Source organism: Varanus komodoensis, unplaced genomic scaffold (genome assembly GCF_004798865.1).
Source record: "Varanus komodoensis strain SLA01 unplaced genomic scaffold, ASM479886v1 scaffold48, whole genome shotgun sequence".
NCBI lineage: Eukaryota > Metazoa > Chordata > Lepidosauria > Squamata > Varanidae > Varanus > Varanus komodoensis.
The window spans coordinates 2346176-2368239 of NW_025336059.1; the positions used below are offsets into that span (position 1 = coordinate 2346176).

At 50.0% G+C, this 22064-nt stretch overlaps 1 protein-coding gene across 2 annotated transcripts; it reads left to right on the forward strand.

Annotated features, from left to right (window-relative positions):
- Positions 1–5032: 5032 nt before the first annotated feature.
- Positions 5033–22060, forward strand: CA6 (carbonic anhydrase 6). Of its 2 annotated transcripts, XM_044445389.1 has the most exons (10): positions 5033–5125; positions 5323–5414; positions 9042–9221; positions 14159–14307; positions 14780–14875; positions 16917–16983; positions 17793–17950; positions 18892–19015; positions 20550–20648; positions 21207–22060. In XM_044445389.1, the coding sequence occupies exons 2-10, from the start codon at positions 5336–5338 to the stop codon at positions 21818–21820; spliced, it is 1566 nt and encodes a 521-aa protein (XP_044301324.1). In that variant the 5' UTR covers positions 5033–5125; positions 5323–5335; the 3' UTR covers positions 21821–22060. The 2 variants fall into 2 exon arrangements, with proteins under 2 accessions (XP_044301324.1, XP_044301323.1); XM_044445388.1 differs by lacking the exon at positions 5033–5125 and having other exon boundaries at positions 5168–5414.
- Positions 22061–22064: the final 4 nt, after the last annotated feature.

Consider the following 22064-nt stretch of genomic DNA (forward strand, 5'->3'; position numbering starts at 1 on the left):
GAGCCACCCGTGAAAGATATTAGGAGGGTGAGTACCCAGAGGAGGGTCTTCTCTGCAGTGGCGCCCCACCTATGGAATGAGCTCCCCAGAGAGGTCCGCCTGGCGCCATCGTTATTTGTTTTTCGGTGCCAGGCCAAGACCTTTTTATTTAAACGTCATTTTAATTGTTGGATTTATTTATTGATTTTATATTTATGGAGGGATGTCTCTAGATTTTTATGTATTTTTATGTATTTGTATAGTTATTTATTTGTATTGGAAGCCGCCCCAGGGCTTTTGCGAATGGGGCGGCATAGAAGTGTTCATAATAATAATAATAATAATAATAATAATAATAATAATAATAATAGGAAGAAGTAGTCTTCTTCAGCTTGGACTTTAGAGTAGGTGTTGGGGCTCCCACAGCAGGGCAGGCCCTTGGCAGGATGGAAAAAATCGCTGTGAAGTTCTTGATAGAGAGCCCTGGGCATTCTGAAGAGAAAAAAGCAGAGACAGAGGGCTGACCACTGCATTTTGACCCTGTGGCCATGAGCATCTAGCACTTCTTGGACTGACTCCCACTGCATTCCGTGGAGGTTGCCCCTGAGTAGAATCGCACTAGGAAGAGCATCTCAGGAATTATCTTGACATCTTTACAATAGCTACAGAAGCGTAAGAGCCCTTGTGGATCAAACCAAAGGCTTATCTAGTCCACAATCTCGGCTCCCACAGGAGCAACCAGGAGCCTCTGGGAAGCCCCGAAGGAGGACGGGAGCCTCCAACATCCTTGATCAAGGAGTACCAAGCCAGGGTCAACCTTTCCAGGGGCATTTTTACCTTTCCAGCTGTATCGAACCTTTCTAGCTCCACACCTCTCTGAAAAATTATACAACTGCAGGACTTTTTCTGCCTAAACACGCATGAGATCACACCTTTCATTTATTGCAGCTAATAATAATGCTATTGTGTTAAGTACTGCTTTTAACACTTCATGTTGCTGCTGGTTTTCATTTGCTTTTGTATGGCAGAATGGCGTTTTTGCCCCCTGCTGGTTTTATTTTGATTTTATCCTGTGCTGTGTTGTAACTTCATGTGTCCTTTGTTGCAACATTTGTACGTTAGGTTTGGAGGAGAGATATGCACTGTACACAGTCAGAGAACTTTGGTTATGGGGTGGTTTAAAAGCAGGGGAAGCACAAATAAACAAGGTGCCATGCTCGAGATCACAATGCACACTTCTGTTGTCTATGCAGCGTATTTCTTTCATATTTCATTACGTTCATGGCCTGTACCTTGGGCCAAAGAACCCCAAGACTGCGATGGTGCTTTCTCCTACAATCACAGGGTTAGATTCATTACATTGGAGATATCAGCATCAGGGTCTCGCCTTCCCATAACAGATGAAACCATTTGGCGTGATTGTACTCCTGTCGCTGGAGGCAATACTGGTCAGACATCTGTCCTGAAAATCCTGGCATAATTCAGATGTTGGTATTATTTTTCCTGGCGTCAGCATATTTTTAAATATATAGGATAGTACAGTTTGTTAGAGGCGGGGGCTTGGAAAGCAGGCCGCTCTGAAAAACGTTTGTTCATTCATGTATGCAGGCTTGAATGTCTGAAAAATTATTATGATTATTCTTAATGCATCTCACTTCTGGGATAACAAAGCAGCTCGGTTTTCCGTGGGAATCTGGTTCCATTACCAACGGAATCGAGGGCTTCGCATGCCCATTTAAAAACAACCGAATTCTTTCTCACGATGATGGGGAGACGGGAACAGAAAGTGACTGTCTACACTGTTGCAACAGCAGCAGGCTGTTCTTTGAGAGTTGGAATGGCTTCGAACATCTCGCTGGAAAGGTGGTTCTTAAGGGCCTGGCCAGGTCTTAATTCGTTAATAACATAATAAATAAAAAGGATGTTCCACTTCGAGCGCCAAAATGAGCCTGCAACTCAATGCACACCTTTGAGTTTCGTAGTGTCTCATTCACAGAATTGTGCAGATGAAGCGTGTTTTCTCCCCTGTGTCACCCTTCTGAGTTTTCACACGACCTCTTCCATCTCTGAGGAAGGAAACGAGGAATAGGTGTACTACATCTTTTGACTAGCAGTGCCGCAAACTCTGTCCGTTGAACATATTCTAGCTTTAAAGCCTTATGGTTAAAGAGAAACCGTAGGATGAGGAAATTAACAGGAAAGCTGGGAAACTACGATCTACACTCTGGAGAATGGACTGAGGCTCCTAGAAGGTGTCCTAGCTAATAAGGGAATCCTCTTGGGCTGAATTGGGGTGCTTGATCGACCCCCCGACATCCAGGCTTCCACCATGAGTTGGAACGCACACAGACTGGGAGCAAAACAGCAACCGGCAAAGCTTCGGAAAGTTTTGCAGGGAAGGGAAAGGCATCCAGGCTGAAAGGGAGGTTAGAACAAGGCCTTGCAGCCTCTTATGATGTCACAAATGAGTTTGCATGGAGCAAAGAGAATTTCCATGAACTGGTGACAGAATGGGGCAGAGAGGGTACCTGAATCTCTGCATCCAGGAGAATTTCCACATCCCCTAGGTCAAGGTAAGTTGAGCAGCCTGTCAAAGTGATGCCTAAATGTATCTCTTCATTGCTGAATTTACATACTTAATTCATTTCGTTGTCCAGAAAGCCACCTTTCGTAGATGTCCAGAGAACTATTTAGCAGCGAAGACACACTCGGGTGTGCTTTGTGTCACTGGTTGTTAAGTGAGAGAAATTGGATTTTCGAACCCTGCTGAGATATAAACTATAGCAAATAACTCACAGTTCATAATGAAACAAACAATGAGTTTGCGTCATGAGTTGTTTGTACAACAAGCCTTGGCTAGTTTGGACAACACATGAACCCACATTTTAACAACAATCTACAGCCCACCTTCAGCTGATACTCAATTCCTAAGTGCTGGGAATTATGCTGTCTGAATCAAGACAACGGTGGCAAAGAATTAGATCCTTCCTCGCCCAAGGGACTTCTGAACACTGCAGCCAACTCGGAATAACCTGGTGACCTATTTCCACCTATTTACCTGGCTGTGAAAACACTTCCCACAATTTCTCCAAACAGCCAAAACAACAAAGGATCTTGAGGCACCTTAAAGATCAACACACTTGGACACATTTATCCTGGGGAAACCTTTCTCACCAACCTGCTCCTTCTCCATCTACAGAACTCTTACATGGCTCAGGAGACCCACCATTTTCCTGCACTCCATCACTTGCTCTTCCACCTTTCCCTAACGCAGATTTTAGATGGCTGTAGATCTTAGACCAGAGTTTAAAATTTCCAAGCCTCACCACTGCCAATTATCTGCAAGATCTCACTTGGTTACTCTTGGTGGTAACCAAGAAAGTTATTCTGTAGAAAGTTTATTCTCCTCCTCCTCCTCCTCCTCCTGTGTAGTCCATAACCCCAACCAGACAACAACAAACCGTCTGGCTGCATTCTGAAGATGCTTTTGTGGTGCGTGTGAAGAACTCTCCATCAAAAGAAACGGCATTGTGTTTGGCCACTGGAGTGGCGTAAGGGAGAGCTAAAACGGCACAATCGAAAGGAGGCTGTTTCTAGAAAGAGAAAGAATGCAAGCACACGAACCCATCCCCACCCCATACACACAAAGCATAGCTGCTAAAAGGTGTGCCAATCTTTTGAAAATGTGGAATTAAACTGCTTTGCTTTGTTTTGCACTGTACCTTATATAACGAGGAGTCATGGCTAGGGAACAGAAAATCCCCCGATCAGCATTTGTGTCTCCAGCCCAACTTGAGTGGGTTTATTAAGGGTGTAAGTCCTGTGCAGGCGGAGTCTGGAAAACTTCCTACAGTGTCCAGCCAGAGGTTAACAGCTCAAGGCATCCACAGGTGCGACTTCATGCTGTGAAAAACAGGCTGGCCAGGCGACCTATTTTTTTGCAGTGGACCATCCTCTACAGCAAGCAACCCACAGTTCACAACCAGCAACAAACCATGTCTTCTCTTCCTGGGTTGTTCAGGGTTAACACTGCTGGGTTCGGACAGCATGCTAACCCATGTTTCAGCAAAACCCTGCAAATTCAACCACCGCCCATGGTTAGATGACAAGCTACACTAATGGACTGAGCACAGGTTATCATGTTGTCTGAACGTCACTATTACATACCCAAATTGTGCTATTATTTTTCAAAGAAATTGGTAACCCGAATCCCAGCTTGCAGAGGAACGGTGGAGGCAGCCTAGCTCAATGGTAGAGAGCTGAACAGAAGGGACCTTCTGTTCACTCCATCAGAGCTGTCCTTATCCGTTGTGGATAGTGGGGAGTTATATTTTCAGTTTTCGCTTCTGAATGCATGCCTCACTTTCAAGACACCTCACTTCCTAGTTCTTTGTAACAATAGCACATCACCAAGGACAGATGGTATTGTTGTGGGGCTAAACCTTGCTGTGGGGGCAGGAAGGGAGAACACTGGGAGTCCCCCGGAACTCCAGCCCATTAATGAATCCAACTCCCTGCGCATTGAAAGCTAGCACAGAGTGCATGTTCATTACATGAGAGTTACCCAACTGTCGTAATGCATTTTTGGAAATCGGGGGTGCCTTTGGAAAGGTGAGGAACTGCTATGCGTATCCATGCAACCACTTCCATGGAGGATGTAGTTGGTCCCGTATTGGCCAACAAAAGTGAGTTAAGGCGGTAGTGGATGGAAAGAAAGAGCAGCTCGGGACTAGAAAGGGCAAAAAAGAGGGTTGGCTAACATTTTGCAGAGAGGAGAGCTTCGTGAGCATTGTTGGAGGTGCCCAAAGGCGCTGCAGTGAGCATCCCTCAAGATGGATATAACCGCAGGGCCCAAATCCACATGCACAGTATTTTCTGCAGGTCTCCCTTCTAGCTAATATCCAGACCTGAGCCAGCTTTGCTTCATCAAGGCTGTTCCACCTCTGTGCCTTGCAAGTGAGGGCGCATTCAACAGAAATGCTTCCAGGGTGCCACTGCACAGAGAACCAGTCCTGCTGTCTCCACAAAGAGGAGCAAGTGAGCAATGCTAAAGATCAAACCCAACACTGCCTTAACCGCTCTTATCCGAGTCTCTTCTGCACTGCAATTGGGCCATTCCATTAAGGCGCTCGCCAGCCAATTCCAGGTGGGTCAATAAGACATCATTAGAGCCGTCCCAGACTGAAAAGCCAAACAGAACCACAGAAAGCTGATATGGTTTCGGCAGGCAAAGAGCGTGTGGGGACGAGCGGGGGAGGTTAGATTGGGAGTAAATTGTTATTTACCCTTTTCTGCCACACCGAGATGAAAAGGAGGCAATTTGCAGCTTGGATCTGATTTCAGATATCGGAGAGCCATGAGGACTAGCGACTGGATGTTTCTCCTGCTCTTTTTGCAGCTGGGTTCTTCTCGTGTCCTACACTGGAGCTACCAAGGTAAGGTGGAGAGGGATCAGGGGATTGCGACAACTGCTTTTAACATTCTGCTGCATGCAGCCAGCAGACTTCCAGGACTGCTGGACACTTTCAGTCCTGGGTCCTTCAAGTCCAGAGCTGTCAACACAGACTGGGGTTCAGGCAGGGTTCCTTCCTGGCTTTACATGGAAAAGCCACGAATTGAAACTGGGAGCTTATGCATGCAAGGCAGGGTTTCTGTTTACACTCCTAATGGCTGACTAGGGTACCTGCTTCAATGTGCGCAGGCTTCCGGTAAAATCCAGCATGCATGGACAACTGCCCCAGGAGGTTAAGAGCTAGTGGCTGAGTTCAGACATTGCGGGTTTAAACAGGAAGGGAAGAGTATGGGTTGATTGTGGATTGTCCCTGAAATGCGGGTGATCGTGTTCTCTGACCCTAGCTGAGATAATAGCCACAGTTCATAACCCACCAGTTCTCAGTTGTTGTAGTCAAGAAACCATGGTTTGTTAGTGTGTTTGGGTTCAGACCATACAACAGCCCACACTTCAAAAACAACCCATGGTTGAATACGGGTTGTGTGGTCCGTACACTGACAGTGTGGTGTAATAATCGAAGCAACCTGCTCCAATTCTTGGGCTCTCCAGAAGTGTCTGATTACAACTCCCATCACACAGAGCGCCTTGGCCAGGCTGTGGGGATGATGGGAGTGGTAGTCCAGCCCATCTCAAAGGCACCAGATTGGAGGTTCAGGACTAGACTGCATAAATATGTATGGAAATTCAGACTCAAGCTCCTCTTCAGTCATAAAATATGCTGCCTCTCATCCAGCAGGGAGAAAACAGCACCACGCACAGTATTTCCATGAATAAAAGCTGGTGTGGCAGAACGGACTGCCCCAACACAGGCTAGGGAGCGCCTTTCTAAAATGCCCTTGCCCATCACGACCAGACCTTCTGAGTTTGGCTGGCTGGAAGGCGTCTCTGGCTATACCCAGCAGACCAAACAAGCCGCTGAACCAAGCAAGCGCCCCAGACCCACGCACCGCAGGAGCGCGGCCCACGGGGAGGACGTGGCCCCTGGCCGGGAGAGGTTCCCCACTCCTCCTCTAAGACACATCCCACACTTAATTCCAGCAGTCATTTTAAGTAGAAACAGCCCATATTCAGTCTTTTTGGAACTAAATTACGTGCAGGGAGAGCGCCACAGTGTTGGGGAGGGTTCATGTGGCGCCCCGGCTGCGGAGTGCGCTCCCCAGAGACGTTCGCCTGGCGCCGACATTACATGTTTTTCGGCGCCATGTGAAAACCCTTTTATTCACCCAATATTTTAAAGTTAAAAAAAAATAATTCAGATTTTATTTATCCTCAGTCGCGTTTTATCTTGCTATTATTTTATCTTGTTATTGTATTTGTTGGATATTTATTGCTCTGTAAGCCATCCAGAGACGCTTTGTATTGGACGGGTTAGAAATATCCAAATTAATAAATGAATAAAGCAATAAGGCCGCTTTCTGCGGCCTTTCCTGAAACGTTTCTCCTCCTTTGGAGGCGGCTGCAAAATGGCTGTTTCGCTCCATTGCTGTCCCGCTCTTCCCCCTGGAAAAGAGGCGATCCACCGAACGGATCGATAGTGCTCACGGCCAACGGTGAAGGAACAAGGCGCGTTCTCTCTGTATCGATCGCCCACCAAGCGGGCTGCCTGGAGAGGCAGCCTTGAATTCAGAGCTCCACCAGACCATAAGGGCTAAAGCTCTCTCACTCACTCTCTCTCTCTCTCACACACACACACACACACACACACACACACAGAGAACAGCAACTTGGACAACAACTGCATCTCATCAAAGAAGGTGGAGAAAGGTAGTCACACCGGTGGGCAGAGAGAGAGGTTCAAGACGTGCAGGAGGAAATCGCAGACCATCTAGGAGCCATGGGATTGCTCTGAATCTTGAGAACCCCTAAGGCGAGCCTGCAAAATCACTAAATAGTGTTGCACTGAAATGTTCAAATAGGCAAGACATTTTTCATTAGTGGGAAACAGAGTGGGAGAGGAAACTTTCCATCTGAAGCAAAGGCAAAACCATCCCGAATGCACAACAGGACTAATACTAAGTAAGGGCTAAAGATCGCACACACACACACACGGGGGGGGGGGGGCGGGGAGAGTATTTGGAAGGCCCCAAGAGTGTCTTACTGGTTTGGACGGTCAGGAGCAGAACAGCAAGCCACATTTAAAGCCCACAGCCAAGCCTTCCCAGAAGCCACTGACTGACCTAACCTGACCCACCATGATGTCATGGATTCTTCTCATTTTGAAAAGCCATTTGATACAGATCGATAATCCCCCATTATTGCAAAGTACTGCGGCAGAGTCTCCACAAGCATCCCCTGAAAAAGCAGAGCAACTCCCAACGTCTGTTCAAAGAGGGGCCTCTTAGTGCCCTTTTCTGACTTTTAAAAATGAATATTTAACAAGCACATTCAAAATAGGACAAGGCCTCTGTGCTGACTCACTGCAGCTTTGCCTTCGTGATGCACTGCATTTCCATCTCACTTTTTCCCCAAGGAGATCAAGGCAGCATCCGTAGCCGCCCTCCTCCTCCAGCCTATCCTCACAACAACCCTGCGAGGTAGGTGAGGCTGAGACTCTGTGATCGGCACAAACTGAAGTTGGCCGGGCAAGAAGGGAGTGCCCATAAACTGACATCCTCCCAAAACTGATACGATAGTAAAAGGGATAAAAATACAACAGTAGAAAAGCAATGAAAGGAGCAAGAAACATCACCACAGAGGCGATCGTTAAAAAGTTGCCTTTGAGCTTACAAGAGCCGAGCAGGGCTATCAAGGGCTGGAAACCTCACAGCACATCACAACAAGGCCGTCTTAAAAGCCTCCAGCTTGGGGCCCTGCGCACTCCCAGTGTGAACTTATTTCAGGTGTACGGGGCCACTGCAGAGAAGACCCTCTCCCATGAGAGGCAGTGTGGTGTAGTGGTTAAGTACGCAGGACTGGGACTCAGGAGATCCGGGTTCGAGTCCCCGCTCAGCCATGGAGCCAACTGGGTGACTTTGGGCCAGTCACAGACTCTCGGCCCAACCTACCTCACAGGGTTGTTGTGGTGGGGATAAGATGGAGGAGGAGAATGATGTAAGCTGCCTTGAGCCCTTTGTAGGAAAAAGGCAGGATATAAATTGAAAAATAAATATATAAATAAATGAATGTGGTCGCTTGTGCATTTGCTGTCACAGGTGGGTGAATGAGAAGGGCCTCTCTTTCTGATCTTAAGGTGCTACTCAGCTATGTTCAAAGAAAATGGGGAGCAGGGTGCTGGTTCTTCAATCCATTTCCATCTGGCAGCAATTGCTCCTTCATGCTGCAGTGGAGGGCAAGATGGAGAGCATGTGTTAAAAATACATTCTACCAGGCTGCTCCCCTCCTCAAACCGTTCTCTTTCCAGCCCACTGCTCAGCCAAAAAGACTCTGGGACTTAATCTAAAAAGTCATGACACATGAGGAAAAATGAATGGGGAGGGAAGAGGAAAAATGAAGATCAGGAAAACAGGCACCCGTGTCCAAAGTCATGGCTCCTGTGCAAGTGTCATCTCTACCTCTTCTTTTCCTGTGTTATCTTGGACATTGCCTAAAGGGGAACTGGATGAGATACACTGGGGAACGCACTTTGCAGACTGCCGGGGACGGCACCAGTCCCCCATTAACATTCAGAAGAGGGACGTCCAGTACACCTCTACACTGCTTCCACTGCAGCTTCAGGGCTACGGCGGCCCCCTGCGAGGACGCTTCACGATGACCAACAATGGGCACTCAGGTAAATGCATGCAAGAGCAGGGGTCAGCCTCTACTTGCCTCATCTGGTAAATGGGCCTTCTGTTTAAGTATATGTTTGTTATGGGGCTCAGAGCAAAGGGCAGGTATGGCTGAGCAACTCTCAGGGACCCACACACTGGCCAGAGCCCGCTGGCAACAACCTCCTGGGCCTCACTCCTTTTCTTCCCCATTGCAACCCGCAGAGGAGTAGTTATTCCAGAGATAGGGGGCCACCACTGAGAAAGCCACCCTCCACATTCCCCTTGCAGTCAGCACTCGGAGAAAGGCCCCAGAGGTTGCGTGCGCTTTGCTAGCCCACGGTTCGACAACCACCGCATGCTTCAGCTCAGCCTGTGCTCAACTGTGCCGTGTATTCTCTGAATCCAAGCATGGAAGGAACCCCCAAAATTTTGGGGGGGTTGCATTCCAATGGTGCAAAGTAAAAGGACTGGGACCCAAATGCCCAAATGTACAGGAGGGCCTGATTCAGACCCGAGTGTTTTACCCGTGTTGCATTACATTTGCCTCCAAGTTAGCACTAGCCAAGATTTGCTTTAAACCCTTTTTGAAACGTTTCAGTGCACAAAACTCCAAAAAAAAAAGCCCTGCTTTTCACCTTGATCGTAGTGCAGAAAATCGACCTTTCAAAAGCATATCAAGGCCCATTATGTAACATTTTCATCCGGATGCCAATTACAATGTCAGGCCTTTTTTTTAATTGAATGAGCCACCCCTCATGATCTCGTTTATTGCCACTTCCTGCTTTGTCGACGGTTTCTTTTTCTTCTTTTCCTTTAAAAAAAATTCTATTCTGCTAAATTTTGTGCTGATTTCCTCAAACCAGAGGCAGGGCAGGCGGCAACAGCGCGGACACAATCGAGAATGTAGTGGTTGTTTGCATTTCTGCATGAGACATTAAAAAATAAGGACAAAAGCACCAATCCAGCATGACGAACCAGCCAATTCTTCCATCATGAAGCTGCTGGAAAATCCTTCTAACAACACAGAGCGTATGTGCAGAAGAGCAGCTGGGCGCATCCCCTCATGTAGGACTTTTGCATAAAGTGGGTTTGATAACCAGGAAACTCTTTTCCTACCGTCAAAGATGAGCAGGAATGCCCGTTAGTGCTGCAGCTTGTGAAAAGGAATGGGCTGATTTGTAGGGTATTCAGGGGAATGCTTAGCAGGTTCGCCAAGCACCAAAGGTGGGCACGGCTGGGCAGTTGCCGAATGCCGCAGCACAGCAGGGTCCCAAGGACAAGAGCCCCCAAACTCGGCCTGCTGCGTCCTACCTGTTCACCTGCCGCTCACCTTGGCCCAGGCAGGGGTGGTGGTGAGGAAGGGACAGGAGACTCCGACCTGCTTCGCGGCTCTCCATCTGCCGAGCGAGAATGGCTGGGGACGATGGTGGTGAGACGGCCACCCCACAGGGGTAGGGGACCCATGGAGCTGTCCAGCCTGGGGGGTGGAGAAATGGAGAACCGCCACTGCTCCTATTCCCCCCACCCCAGGGAACATATGGGCCTGTTGGCTGCTCAGCCAGCTCACGGGGTGAGTGCGGAGAGCACCCCAAGCCAGCCTGCAAGTGAGGGGGGACAGGACTGCTGTCGGCGGTGGCAGCGCCATTGCGGGGTGCCCCGAGGGGTGCAGGCTGCAGGGGTGCAGCTGGTGCTCACAGAGGCACCGGCGGCAAGACTGGCGTCCAGCGTAGGCGGGCTTGGGCCCTTGCCGAGGGCCCTCAGCTCATCAGGGGCCCACCGACGAGAACCCCTGGGCTTGCTCTGCCTTGCCCTCGCCCACGGCCTAGCAAAGGTGGTGGAGAGGAGATGCAGCGAGGATGCCCACCAGTGGGAGCAAGATGGGAGGAGGAGGAGCCGAGGCAGGTGGGGAGAGGGCAGGGCACCAGGTCACCTTGCTGGTCAAAGAGCCTGGGGGGGGGGAAGAGACCTGGCACTGGACAGCATCGCCTGGGGGCTGCTGCAGAAGGTGGAGTCAAGCTTCAGAGAGAGGGCTTTTCTATCAACATTTAACCGGAAAAGGTCAGGGTTGAAGTGCCCAAACAGCAAACAAGCAAACACACGCCTCTCTACCTTTGTCCCTTGGAGAGATCTCTGCCCCCTCCCTGGAAAATAGAGTCTCCTCAACGCTGTCCATTGATCGGCCTCACAAAGGGATCCTAGCAATGTGTTAGAACAGACAACACATTTTTTTAAAAAGCCTGCTTAACATCCAAAACATTTTCCACTTGGGCCGGAATTGAGGGGTGGGTAGCTCAGCGGAGCAGAGAAGTGGTTTTCCTAATAATGAAGAATGTTCAGAAATCAAGGAACAGCAAGATGAAATGGCTTTTTAAGAGGGAAACAAGTAACCAAAACACATCATTCTTTACGGAAGGATTTTAGTGAAGGATTGGCTTGGAAAGGAATTAGCAAGGGGCTTTCCATCATCCAAGCCAAGCTCAGAAATACAAACTAGGAAAGCCTCTTTAGCCATCCTCGCAAGAGACGGGAGTGACCCTTCCTATAATAATTGCCCTCCATTTCTCTGTCTGGAGACAGCGCAGGAGAAAAACCATTGGCATATCAAGAGAGACAGCATCTCTGGGGAGAAGGAATCCTTAATCGTTCCCTGAAAAATAATGGTCTGATGCCTCTTTATTTTGCCCCACAACAGCCAGCCTCTCATTAAGGTTTCTGTGCAGTGGTGCTATTTATCAGCTGGGCTCTCTGCAAAGGAGTGTTTTAATTAGTTGGCATTGGGGGGGGGGGGTCCCCCTCCCCTGCCTTCTTTGCTCTCGCTCATGTCTCTGGATTTTTCCTGAGATCTCATTAATGCTGATGCGCTAGCCAGATCACCGCAATCGATTTTAAATCAGGCGCACCGTGGGCTGGGAGGTTTTGCTGTCTCGGGCAGCACCTTTAAGCCTCTCACGCCTTTTCTTGGTGATTTTTAATGCCTTGTCTTTTGTGTATAAAGCCCGGCAGCAGAAAGATATTTAAAGAACACCTTCTGCTTTACTAGTCTTTGTGGTCACAGAGGCCATCAAATAAGATGCTGCTGTTGGTCCCAGATGGAGCTGGGCATCTATTCAGCGGCAGCTTTTGGAAGGCATTCAATTCACAGGAACGTTCCTAAGTCAGAGATTATTTAATGGCACATGACAAATTTGGGGGACTACCCTATTCCCCATTGACATGCCCATCACTATAATGTGGACCCCAGGAACTTTGATCCCTGTCTGATAACAAATAGGGAATTCCACAGACAATTCAAGGATCTGGATTGCCCCATCGATTTTGGAGAAATCCAGAACAGACTCAAACGTGCTGGAATTTCTAGGAATCCAACCTGCAGATTCCACCAGCTTTTCTTGAAATGCACGGATGATACAGACGTGTGTACCCTTTCTTAAATTGTCTGCCATTTTGTGCAAACTGAGTTGTAGAAAAATATGAAAAATAAAATAAATTCTTGATCCATTATGTGCATTTCCCTCCAAGGCTAAAGCGTGAAAATGTGTAATAAGGGGGCTTGTGCATTTTGAGGGCAAATTTGTGTGAGTACCTAGCAATGCATTTGCACAAAATCAGATTCCGTTGAGGAAGGGACAAGGGCGGATGCAAGGGGTGGTGGGTCAAACTCACACGAATCATAAGAGATGCACACAGTTAGCAAAGGAGTCCAATTCAAGGCAGGAATTTAGACTCAGGAGCTTCTGCCTCTCTGCTTTCCTGCTTGTTTTGTTTTGCCTTGATATTTATGCATTGCTATGAATCATTCAAAAGAAAGAAGCAACAAAGAACACCCCCCATTGTAAAGCAACAGGTCTTTCCATAATTACTTTTCCCCCTATAATTGCAGCTTACTGCACGCTGGAGCTGTGGGTGTTTGTGTTTTGTTTTGGCTTGGCATTTTGCTTTTTTATTGGAGAGGTGAGACCTGCAGAAGAAACATGTTTTTGAAGGCTTTTTAATTATTATTTGGTTTCAGACAATCCACCCATTTTGTACCAAAGTACCCATCTCCTCCTACTTCCAAAGACAGAAAAGACACAGGACTTCTAGGCTCACAGATTCATTCTGAGGACCCGAAACTGCTTTTCCCACCTGGCAGGGTATTTTATACAGAAAGGATCCAAAATCCGTGCCTCTTCCAACCCCACTTGGAATAAGAGCCACATCATGTGCTATGGCAGACTTGCAAATTGTAGGCTATGATGCTAACTTAGCCACACCGGTGTTGCCAATCCCACAGCACAAAATAACCACCTCTTGGGTTCATCAAAGAGACATGCTTTTAACATGCTGAGAGCCAGTGTGGCGTCGTGGTTAAGAGCGTGGGACTGGGACTCAGACGATCCGGGTTCGAGTCCCCGCTCGGCCATGGAGCCAACTGGGGGACTTTGGGCCAGTCAGACTCTCAGCCCAACCTACCTCACAGGGTCGTTGTGGGGATAAGATGGAGGAGGAGAATGATGCAAACTGCCTTGAGCCCTTTGTAGGAAAAAGGCAGGATATAAATCCAAAAATTAAAAAAATATATAGTAGCTGAAATGCTGTCTTATATTTTAGCATCTGTACAACACTTAGAAAATATTACCAGCAGTATAAATTGATAAGAGGGAACTGCATCCTAAGCAGAGCTCCTGCCATTACCTGAGTGCTTGTGAGGTCACGGAATCTTCACAGACATTCTAATTACTCCAGGGAAAACTTGTAGATTTTTCTCTTTCCCTTTCATTCATTTCAAGTTAGAGGGTCATGATTCTAGGAATGAAGCCCTATTGCCATGACTTTGATCTGTCTCCTGTGATTGCTGCACATTGTGAATGAGGGGAATATAGATAAAAAGTCGGGCGATTCCCGAAGCAGTGCAAGCTTCGCAAAAGAATGTATAATCCCTGACAGCCTTTCCTGCTTTAACCCTGCCTCCTCCCAGTTATGATCAAGCTGCCTCCGAGCATGGCCATCACCGCAGGGCTCCCGGAGGTCTACACAGCCGTCCAGCTGCATTTCCACTGGGGAGGCATGGACCTCGAGAGCAGCGGCTCTGAGCACACCATAGACGGAATGCGGTACATGGCCGAGGTACGCAGCCCCCCCCCCCGTCTCCCTTCCAGAGGATGAGCCTGCTAAACCTGCAAACACAGGAACTTTCTCAGCCACGGAGGAAGCTTCCACTTGGCGCAGCTTGCCCCTGGTTGCTCAGGCCATCGGACCACCCCTCCCCAAAATTCAGTGCCCATTGTTCTTAGCCCATGCTGGGGATGAGGAGGGTTGTGGCCCAAGAAGTCCAGCACATACCTGGTTGGGGAAGGTTGACACTGAGGAAGCCCAAGCCGTAAGCTGCTCCAGCAGGGTCAGGGGGCGTCCTGCAAGCCACTTCTGTACCGGGCCGGCTTATTTCTCTGCCTGTCCAGGTCAATGTTCCCCACCCCAAGACGCCTGCTTTGGATGCACTGACGGGGGGACTGCAGCCCAGGCAGCTCCGAGCGGCCTCAGCCAGCAGGACCTGTGGATCCTCACTTTCCTTTAACGATGCCTCTCCTCTTCCTCTTAGCTTCACATCGTCCATTACAATTCGGGTGCCTATTCCAGTATTGAAGAAGCTTCGGACAAACCAGATGGGTTGGCTGTCCTGGCTGCGCTCTACGTGGTAGGTTGCCCCCCCAGACCGAGCAGCTTCGGGGAGGGCCTTCAGCAGCTGCCCGATGACCCCCACCTGCAGTCCATGCCCCTTCAGCTCCGTCCCTTGCCCTCTGCACCTTTCCCCCGGGGCTCAGCTCCTTTCTGCCCATCTGCCCCTCCTACAATGGTCCTGCCAGCTCGGAAATGTAGATGGTCAATTGCCCAGGGCTTTGGGTTCCTCCTCTGTAAAGTGCTTTGCCCGTTCGCAGACTTGTAACATCAAGTCTCTCTGCAAGATCCCAGTCTATAGGTCCTTACCGCAAATGGAGCTGTTACTCAATTTTCCCAGAAAGAGCTGGGTACTATATGCATGAAATAGCAAGCTTGCATTCCTGTCTCACCCCAGCAGCCCTGTAGCCTCTCCTAAATGGCTTACTTTAACGTTGGCATGTTCTTCCCCTCCAATTAATGGCCTGTGAGCTCCACTCAGTAGCCCATGGAAAGGAAAGGCTGTGTGATGTAGTGGTTAGAGCCATGGATTGGTGACATCCAGTTTGAGGGCTCATGCAACCAAGCAGCTTGCTGGGTGTCTGAGCCAGTCACTGAATCTCAGACTAACCTCCCTCACAGGGTTGTTGTGATAACCAGTGTCCAGTAGGGGTTAAAGCGCCGGAGTGGATCTCGGGAGATCTGAATTCTAGTCCTTACTCGGCTTGGAACCTTACTGGGTGACTCTGAGCCAGTCAGTGCTTGTGGGCCTAGCCACCTCACAGGGTTGTTGTGAGGATAAACGGGCAAGGTTGGAAAAGCTCTTCTAAGTCTCTCTGGGATCTTTGCAAGAGGGGCAAAGCCAGGCTAGAAATATAATATTAAACTCCGGGCTCTACCATGATCCGATTGCCCCATTCAGGTCTAAATTTGAAATTCCAATGGCTTCCTGCTGCATTCTGGAATGTGCCTCCGTTACGTCTTGTTGTGACTGCCACCAAGGCAACAATTCCCGTAAGGAAGCGGGCACAATGACTAAGTGAATGACTGAACAGAGACAGTCGGAAGATTTGAGAGCCTGTTTGGAGTAACCGAGGCTGCAAAGGCACTGCGAGAGAGCGGCCGCTGCCTCTTGAGGACACTTGCTCAACCCGAGTCGTCCTTCCGTGCTTTCTCCCTTCTGCTTATCCATCCCTTATGCTCTGTGTTAATGGCAGGCCGCAGAAGTGATTAGAAAGTTGGCTTTCCATTATCTATGCCAGGGGACAGGGCAGTTCTGCCTCCACGGTCTTCTGACCTCCGGAGGGTCGGTGCTGGAGTCCGACCTGCTTCCCCAACCCAGGGGTGTCCTTTGGGGGGCGGTGTCCTTTGTGAAACCTATTTGCTTTATCTGTAAAAATATAAGCTGTGGATTAGGTAATCTCCACCCTTTCGGCTAAGGCTAAATGCTATCTTCTCCAAGCTCAGCAGGGCATCACCTTTCAAAGGCTCCAGGGAAATCTTGAGCTATCAGGAGACCATTTCCTAAGGATTAGCTCCCATCTCCCAGACCATGCTGGGCTGTTAATTGGTAATATGTGAACAAAAGGAACGGTTAACTAGCAGGGGATAACATTCCCTCTTTCTTCCCTTCTGTTGCAGTAATTCATGAACTATTGTGCAATTAAAGAACTGCTCCAGCTTTCAATACAGGCAGGAGCTTCCAGGAATGCCCATCCAGGAGGCTGCCTGTTGTATCTCAGTATGATGTACTGTTCCAGTCTGTTGCTTTTCTCCTCCCATTGGCCTTTGGGGTGTGTGCGATTGCAAGAGGAGAATCGCACAATGATATTGTGCCTGGCTCCATATATTACCATAATTTTTATGCTGATATGTAGCTCCTGGGAAGGCGCAGTATTGTGAACTCAGAAATGACCCAAATTTTAGAAATAGCCATGAAGTCAACACTAGGCCCACGAAACAAAAGGAAAAATACATCGAGCTGGTTGGTTGTAGTGAAACTGCATGGGTTATGCACGAGTACGCCCACCTCTTCGTCCTAGGACCCATTCCCCATGCCTGTTCCATCTTCTTTCTTGCAGGGTGGAAATTTAGAAAATACCTACTACAGTAATTTCATTGCGAACCTGGCCAAAATCAGATATGCAGGTATGTCTGGGGGATCCCCCTTCAATCTGGACAAGGAATTCTTTGGTCGGACAAAGAGGAATGCCGAGAATTCCTCTCTAGCAAACAGACCCTGCTTTGCACGGGTGGCAAAGCCCTGGTTTGCCACAGTGCTGCCTTCCCACATGAATGTGTGTTTTCCGCCTGCCCTGTCTGGATGCTTCTTTGCCCACGCTGCGCTCCATTGCCCTGAGAAGGGGCTACCCCAGAGCCCCCAGTCTCTCCCCCCTTCGACTTCACACATGCGGACTGAAAAGCTCCTTATGGAACTCCGCCCCTTGTGGCTGAAGATGTTACTGCAGGGTTCAAATAGAGAGTCACCTTCACAGGAATTGCAATCCATCAGTATGTTTTTAAAATGAAACCCTGCTTTGGACACCTCAAGGATCTGCTTAATACACACACCACACGTCAGGGGTTTAGATTTTGGGCTAGCTGGAAGAGGAAGGGCTCTTGGTTCTAACCTCGAGGTGTTTTTCCCCCCACAGTCAAGCAGCCATAAGATTACACCCTTAGTCCTTCTAACTTCATTACTCCCCTACTGCCCCGTCACACACCCCCAGACACAATCCCCCCCTTTCCCCAAATTGTGGTTTGAAAAAGCCAAGCAATGCCTTTTTCAAGAAATTTTCAAGCCAATTTTGAAAGCCAAGAAATTCCCGGCCTCTCCTGTTACCATTCCTCCAGCTTCAGTGCATTGAAAATACTGGCCTACCTGACAAGGTTGTCAGCAAGAAACTCTGCATATTGTGTATGCACTAAACTTTGGCTTTTTTTTTTTTTTTTTACAGGGCAATCAGCAATGCTCGACACCCTTGACGTCTTGTCCATGTTGCCAGAGGATCTCACACGCTTCTACAGGTATCAAGGCTCCTTGACGACCCCACCCTGCACGGAGAACGTGATCTGGACTGTCTTTGACATGCCCATCAAGCTTTCCCACACGCAGGTAAGAAAGCATTTCCCTGTCTTCCCCCCACCCCGCAAACTTGCCTTTCCCATCCCAAGTTTCTGCATTGGCGTTTTGGGCCAAGCCAAACTTTCCCAAGCACGTGACCTCCGGGGGCTTGGACCACAACTCCCTGCTGAATGGGGCATTGCCGTGCAGCACCCCTGAAAGACGCCAGCTTGAAAATGGCTGGTTTGCATCCACACGACTCCCTTCCCTTTGTGCAAACACCACAGGTTTTTTTGCTAGCAACCTCCCATCTTCGTGACCGCAGCAGAATATACAACACACCGAAAATGCCCTGTCCTTCCCTGCTGCTCCTTCCCCCCCCCACCTCCCTGTTGCAATCTGTTTACTGTCCCCGTCTCCTTGTGGCCCAGACGAGGCCAGGGGTGAGATGCAAGCGCAGAAGATGCGCCACAAATGGAGAAAGTGCAGCCGTGCAAAGGTTGGCAAGACACAACATTTGATTTTTAGCCCTTCAGTGGGAAAGAATCGTTCCACATGACCTTTGGGGCAAACGCTTTAGCAGGCTCGGGCCTTTGGCAGCAACCATGTCGTCTTCCCGTTCAATTTGCTGAAGCTCAGCCTTTCCTACCTCACAAGGGTTGGCTGTGAGGATGGGATGGAGCAGAACAGGGACACAGGGGCCCCTGGGAGAGAGAGGCAAGAGTCAGGGCGCAGGCGACGAAAGCAAGCAACTCACGAAAGTCAGTCCTCTGGCCCATGAGCAAGTGGGGACGCTCCTCTGCAAGGGAGGACACATGGCCACCCTCAATCTGTGCCCCCGGATGGTTTGGACTGCATCTCTGAGCCACTGGGCACCCTGGCTGGGGCCAGGGTTGCTGCTGCCCAGACCGGCCGTCTCTGGAACCCACATCTGTGTGCGCACACCTTAGAAAAGAAAAACCAACGGACTGAGCGGAGTCCTTGCCTTGCAGATCATGTTGCTGGAGAATTCCCTGCTGGACTGGCAGAACCAGACCCTGCGGAACGACTATCGGCAAGCCCAGCCGCTCGGGGACAGGGTGGTCGAGGCCTCTTTCACCAACAAGCCCACTGAGGGTAAGGCACATGGGTGTGGCCAGGGCAACGCTGCATGACCACATGCCCCCCCCCCGGACAAGCAGGTCACCCCCTTTCCTTGCAAAACCTCCTCTCACTTCCGGGTTCTTTTAATTTTTGGCAACTTCCCCTTCATTCTAAGTGGAAAGTCTAGCACATTCCTGGTTGACTTTATGGCTTTCTAGCAGGGATTCCTGGTCCATCCTGGCTTAGATCTTCCAACATCCCCGACCACTGGGCAAAATGGCTGGGGCTGATGGGCTCTGAAGAACAAAACAACCGGAAGGCTGCAGGGCCGGTCTGTCCCAGCTCATTCCACCCACTGCTTTGCTCAGAAAACTCCTTCCATGAATGCTTTGCTTATCTGTCCTCCCTGTCAAGGCCAGTCTTCCAAAAACGGTGTCCTTCAACAGGTCTGGGCTTCCAGCTCCCCACAGTCCCCTCCTCCAGGCATATGGTCCTTGGTCAAAAGAGGCCCAAGAGAAAAGCCGCATGAATACAGAAGCCCTTAGCATAGGAGTCCCCACCTCCCCTGGAAAGCTGTAATCAAAAGGCCACCCCGAGGTCACCAACGCTGCCGCCGCCGCACAGAACAGAAGACCATGAAAGGGCCGGGAGCAAACTCATGTCAGCAAGCACGGCATGGTGGCCCTTTCCAGACCCCAACAAAGAGACGGGCACGGAGAAGCCGAGGGTCGAGAACCCAGAGAGCAAACAGAGAAGGAAGCGGGTACCGAGGCCTACCTGGATGGGCTTCAGGAGCAGCCCAGGTGTTCCCAGCAGGGGCGGCACAGCGGCAAGCAGGTCCAGCAACGGTCGGGCAGGATACTAAAACACACCGCAGCTCGCAGGATGCGGAGGCCAGAAAAACTCACGCCACCGAGAAGGCCCAAGGGAGGGAGGAGCTCGGTCTTGCATAGCGCTTCCCCGGGGCTCCCAGCTGCCCTTCATTAGCACTAATTAGGGCTAACCCAGCGAGCGCTGTGGTGGTCGCTCTGGTTCTGGCCACCAGAGGGAGCTCTGGAGCAACGGTTCTAATTAACCCTTCAGGGGCCGCTTCGCAGCGGGGCCTCTGTGGGGATGGTGACCTCCAGGACAGCGTTGCTGGGCCAAGGGGGCTCCATTCCGTGCGCCCGTCCTGCTGCTCCAGCTCCGCTTCCCGCTGATTTCGGGCAAGCACTGCGACAGCAACCAGCGTTGCGGATCCCTCTTGCCCTTGCAAGGAGGCTTGCCTCTGTTGTCTTCCCCACGACCAAGTTCTGGACGACAGTCTCTCGGGCACGGAATCCCCACTTCGTTTATCATTCTGGACAGAGCCCTGAGAACGCTTATACGGAAAGTTTCTTTCTGAGCAAGAGCGGAGAAGCCCCCCAGGGCCTGCACTCCAGTGGTGGGCGGGGCCAGGGCCGAAGGGGCGGGGCCAACGCATGGACGACCTCAACCCATTTTCGCTTAAAACTCCTACTGCCTGTTGCGTGAATGTAGATTGCGGGTAGGAATCCTGTGAATGACAATGATCTTTGCATATCTCTAGACACCTGTCACGCAGCAAGCGTCACTCATACACTTGATGAAATACAGAATCAGCTCCAGGAAATAAAGAAGGACTTTTTGAGCCTAATGAGCAAAGTCGGTAAGAATACGGATCTCCTAGTGGCCTTGTTTCCCTCCCCCAATAGGGGGCGACTGTCAGTGGGGGGCCATCCTCCATTCGGCCTTTTCTTTCAAGCTCGACTGTGGGTTATCGTATTGTCTGAATGCAGCGAGAATGTTTAGAAAGGGCAGCAGAAGCCAAGTCTGTTGTCTTGCTTTTGTCACGATGGTGCCATGAATCTCCAATTTCTTTGTGCAAAATGGAGCAAGGACATGCTGCCATTCCAACTGGTTGGAAAGGGGTGGTCTAAACACGGTAAGACATACCCCTCCCATCATCCTCGATCAGCCTCCCTGAACTAGGACACCTCCAGAGGTTTTGGCCTACAGTTCCCATGAGTCTTGCCCACACTGGTGGGCTCTGATGGAGACGGTTGTCCAAAGCACCCGGAGGGATGCAGGTCGGAGACGGCTGAGCTAGGAGGAGACAAGGGGTCAGGGCGAAGAGCAACTCGGGGCATGAACGGTTCTGACAGGTAGGTCCACGTTTCGATTCAAGTCCGGCCCATTCATAAGAGCTTCTGCTTGGTTGCTGCAGGTCAGCGGACGGGCCATGCCCAAGCTTTCTACTTCCCCCGGGAAAAGGTGGCCAGCCACGCCGAGGTCCGGCCCCTGCAGGAGATGACCCTGCACAGCTTCACACTGTGCTTCTGGGTCCACAACCTTCACCAAGGGAAGCAGACGGTCTTCTTGTACTCCACCCCGGAGAACGAGAACGAGCTGGTGGTCACCGTGGGCCTGGACGTGTGCGTGTGGGTCGGCGGGAGCTTCGTGCAATTCGACCTCCACCGCAAATCGGAGGAGTGGGTGCACCACTGTATCACGTGGGCCTCCCACTCTGGCGACGTCAATCTGTGGGTCAACGGAGCGGTCGGCACGGCCAAGAACATTCAGAAGGGCTACGTGATCCAGAAAGGCGGGACGGCCATCCTGGGGAAGTACAAGAACAGCATGCTCAATGTCTTCGGCAACGGATTTTCCGGCTGGATAAGCCAGGTCAATCTTTGGAGCCACGTGCTTGACTACAATGAAATCCAGCAGCTCACGCTTTGCAAGCATGAGGATAAGAAGGGGAATATCATTGCCTGGGGACAAACGCCCTTCCTGCTGTATGGAGGTGTGGTTGTGGATGTGGATACCAGCTGCAGCTGATGCCCTTTTTGGAAGGAAGTTAGTGCTGCAGGTAAAAACAGATTGGCATGCAAACATTGCTTTTTTCCCCTCAAGCTTTGCCTTCCACTCTGAATACTTCTCTCCGTTACCAAATAATTGAGCTGGAGCCTTCTGGGAAGCTTAAAATAATCCTTCCAGTTACAGGGAAAACTCACCACAGGGTGAGAATGCCCTGCAAGTTCCGCCATGTTTGCATATAGAATAAAATCCATCTGACTGTGGA

What these genes read in the sequence shown, in the direction of transcription:
- CA6 (XM_044445389.1), top strand. Translation starts at nt 5,336, where the DNA reads ATGAGGACTAGCGACTGGATGTTTCTCCTGCTCTTTTTGCAGCTGGGT. An exon ending in CACCAACAAGCCCACTGAGG is followed by an intron (nt 19,016 to 20,549) that starts GTAAGGCACATG and finishes GCATATCTCTAG; the next exon opens with ACACCTGTCACGCAGCAAGC. An exon ending in GAGCCTAATGAGCAAAGTCG is followed by an intron (nt 20,649 to 21,206) that starts GTAAGAATACGG and finishes TGGTTGCTGCAG; the next exon opens with GTCAGCGGACGGGCCATGCC.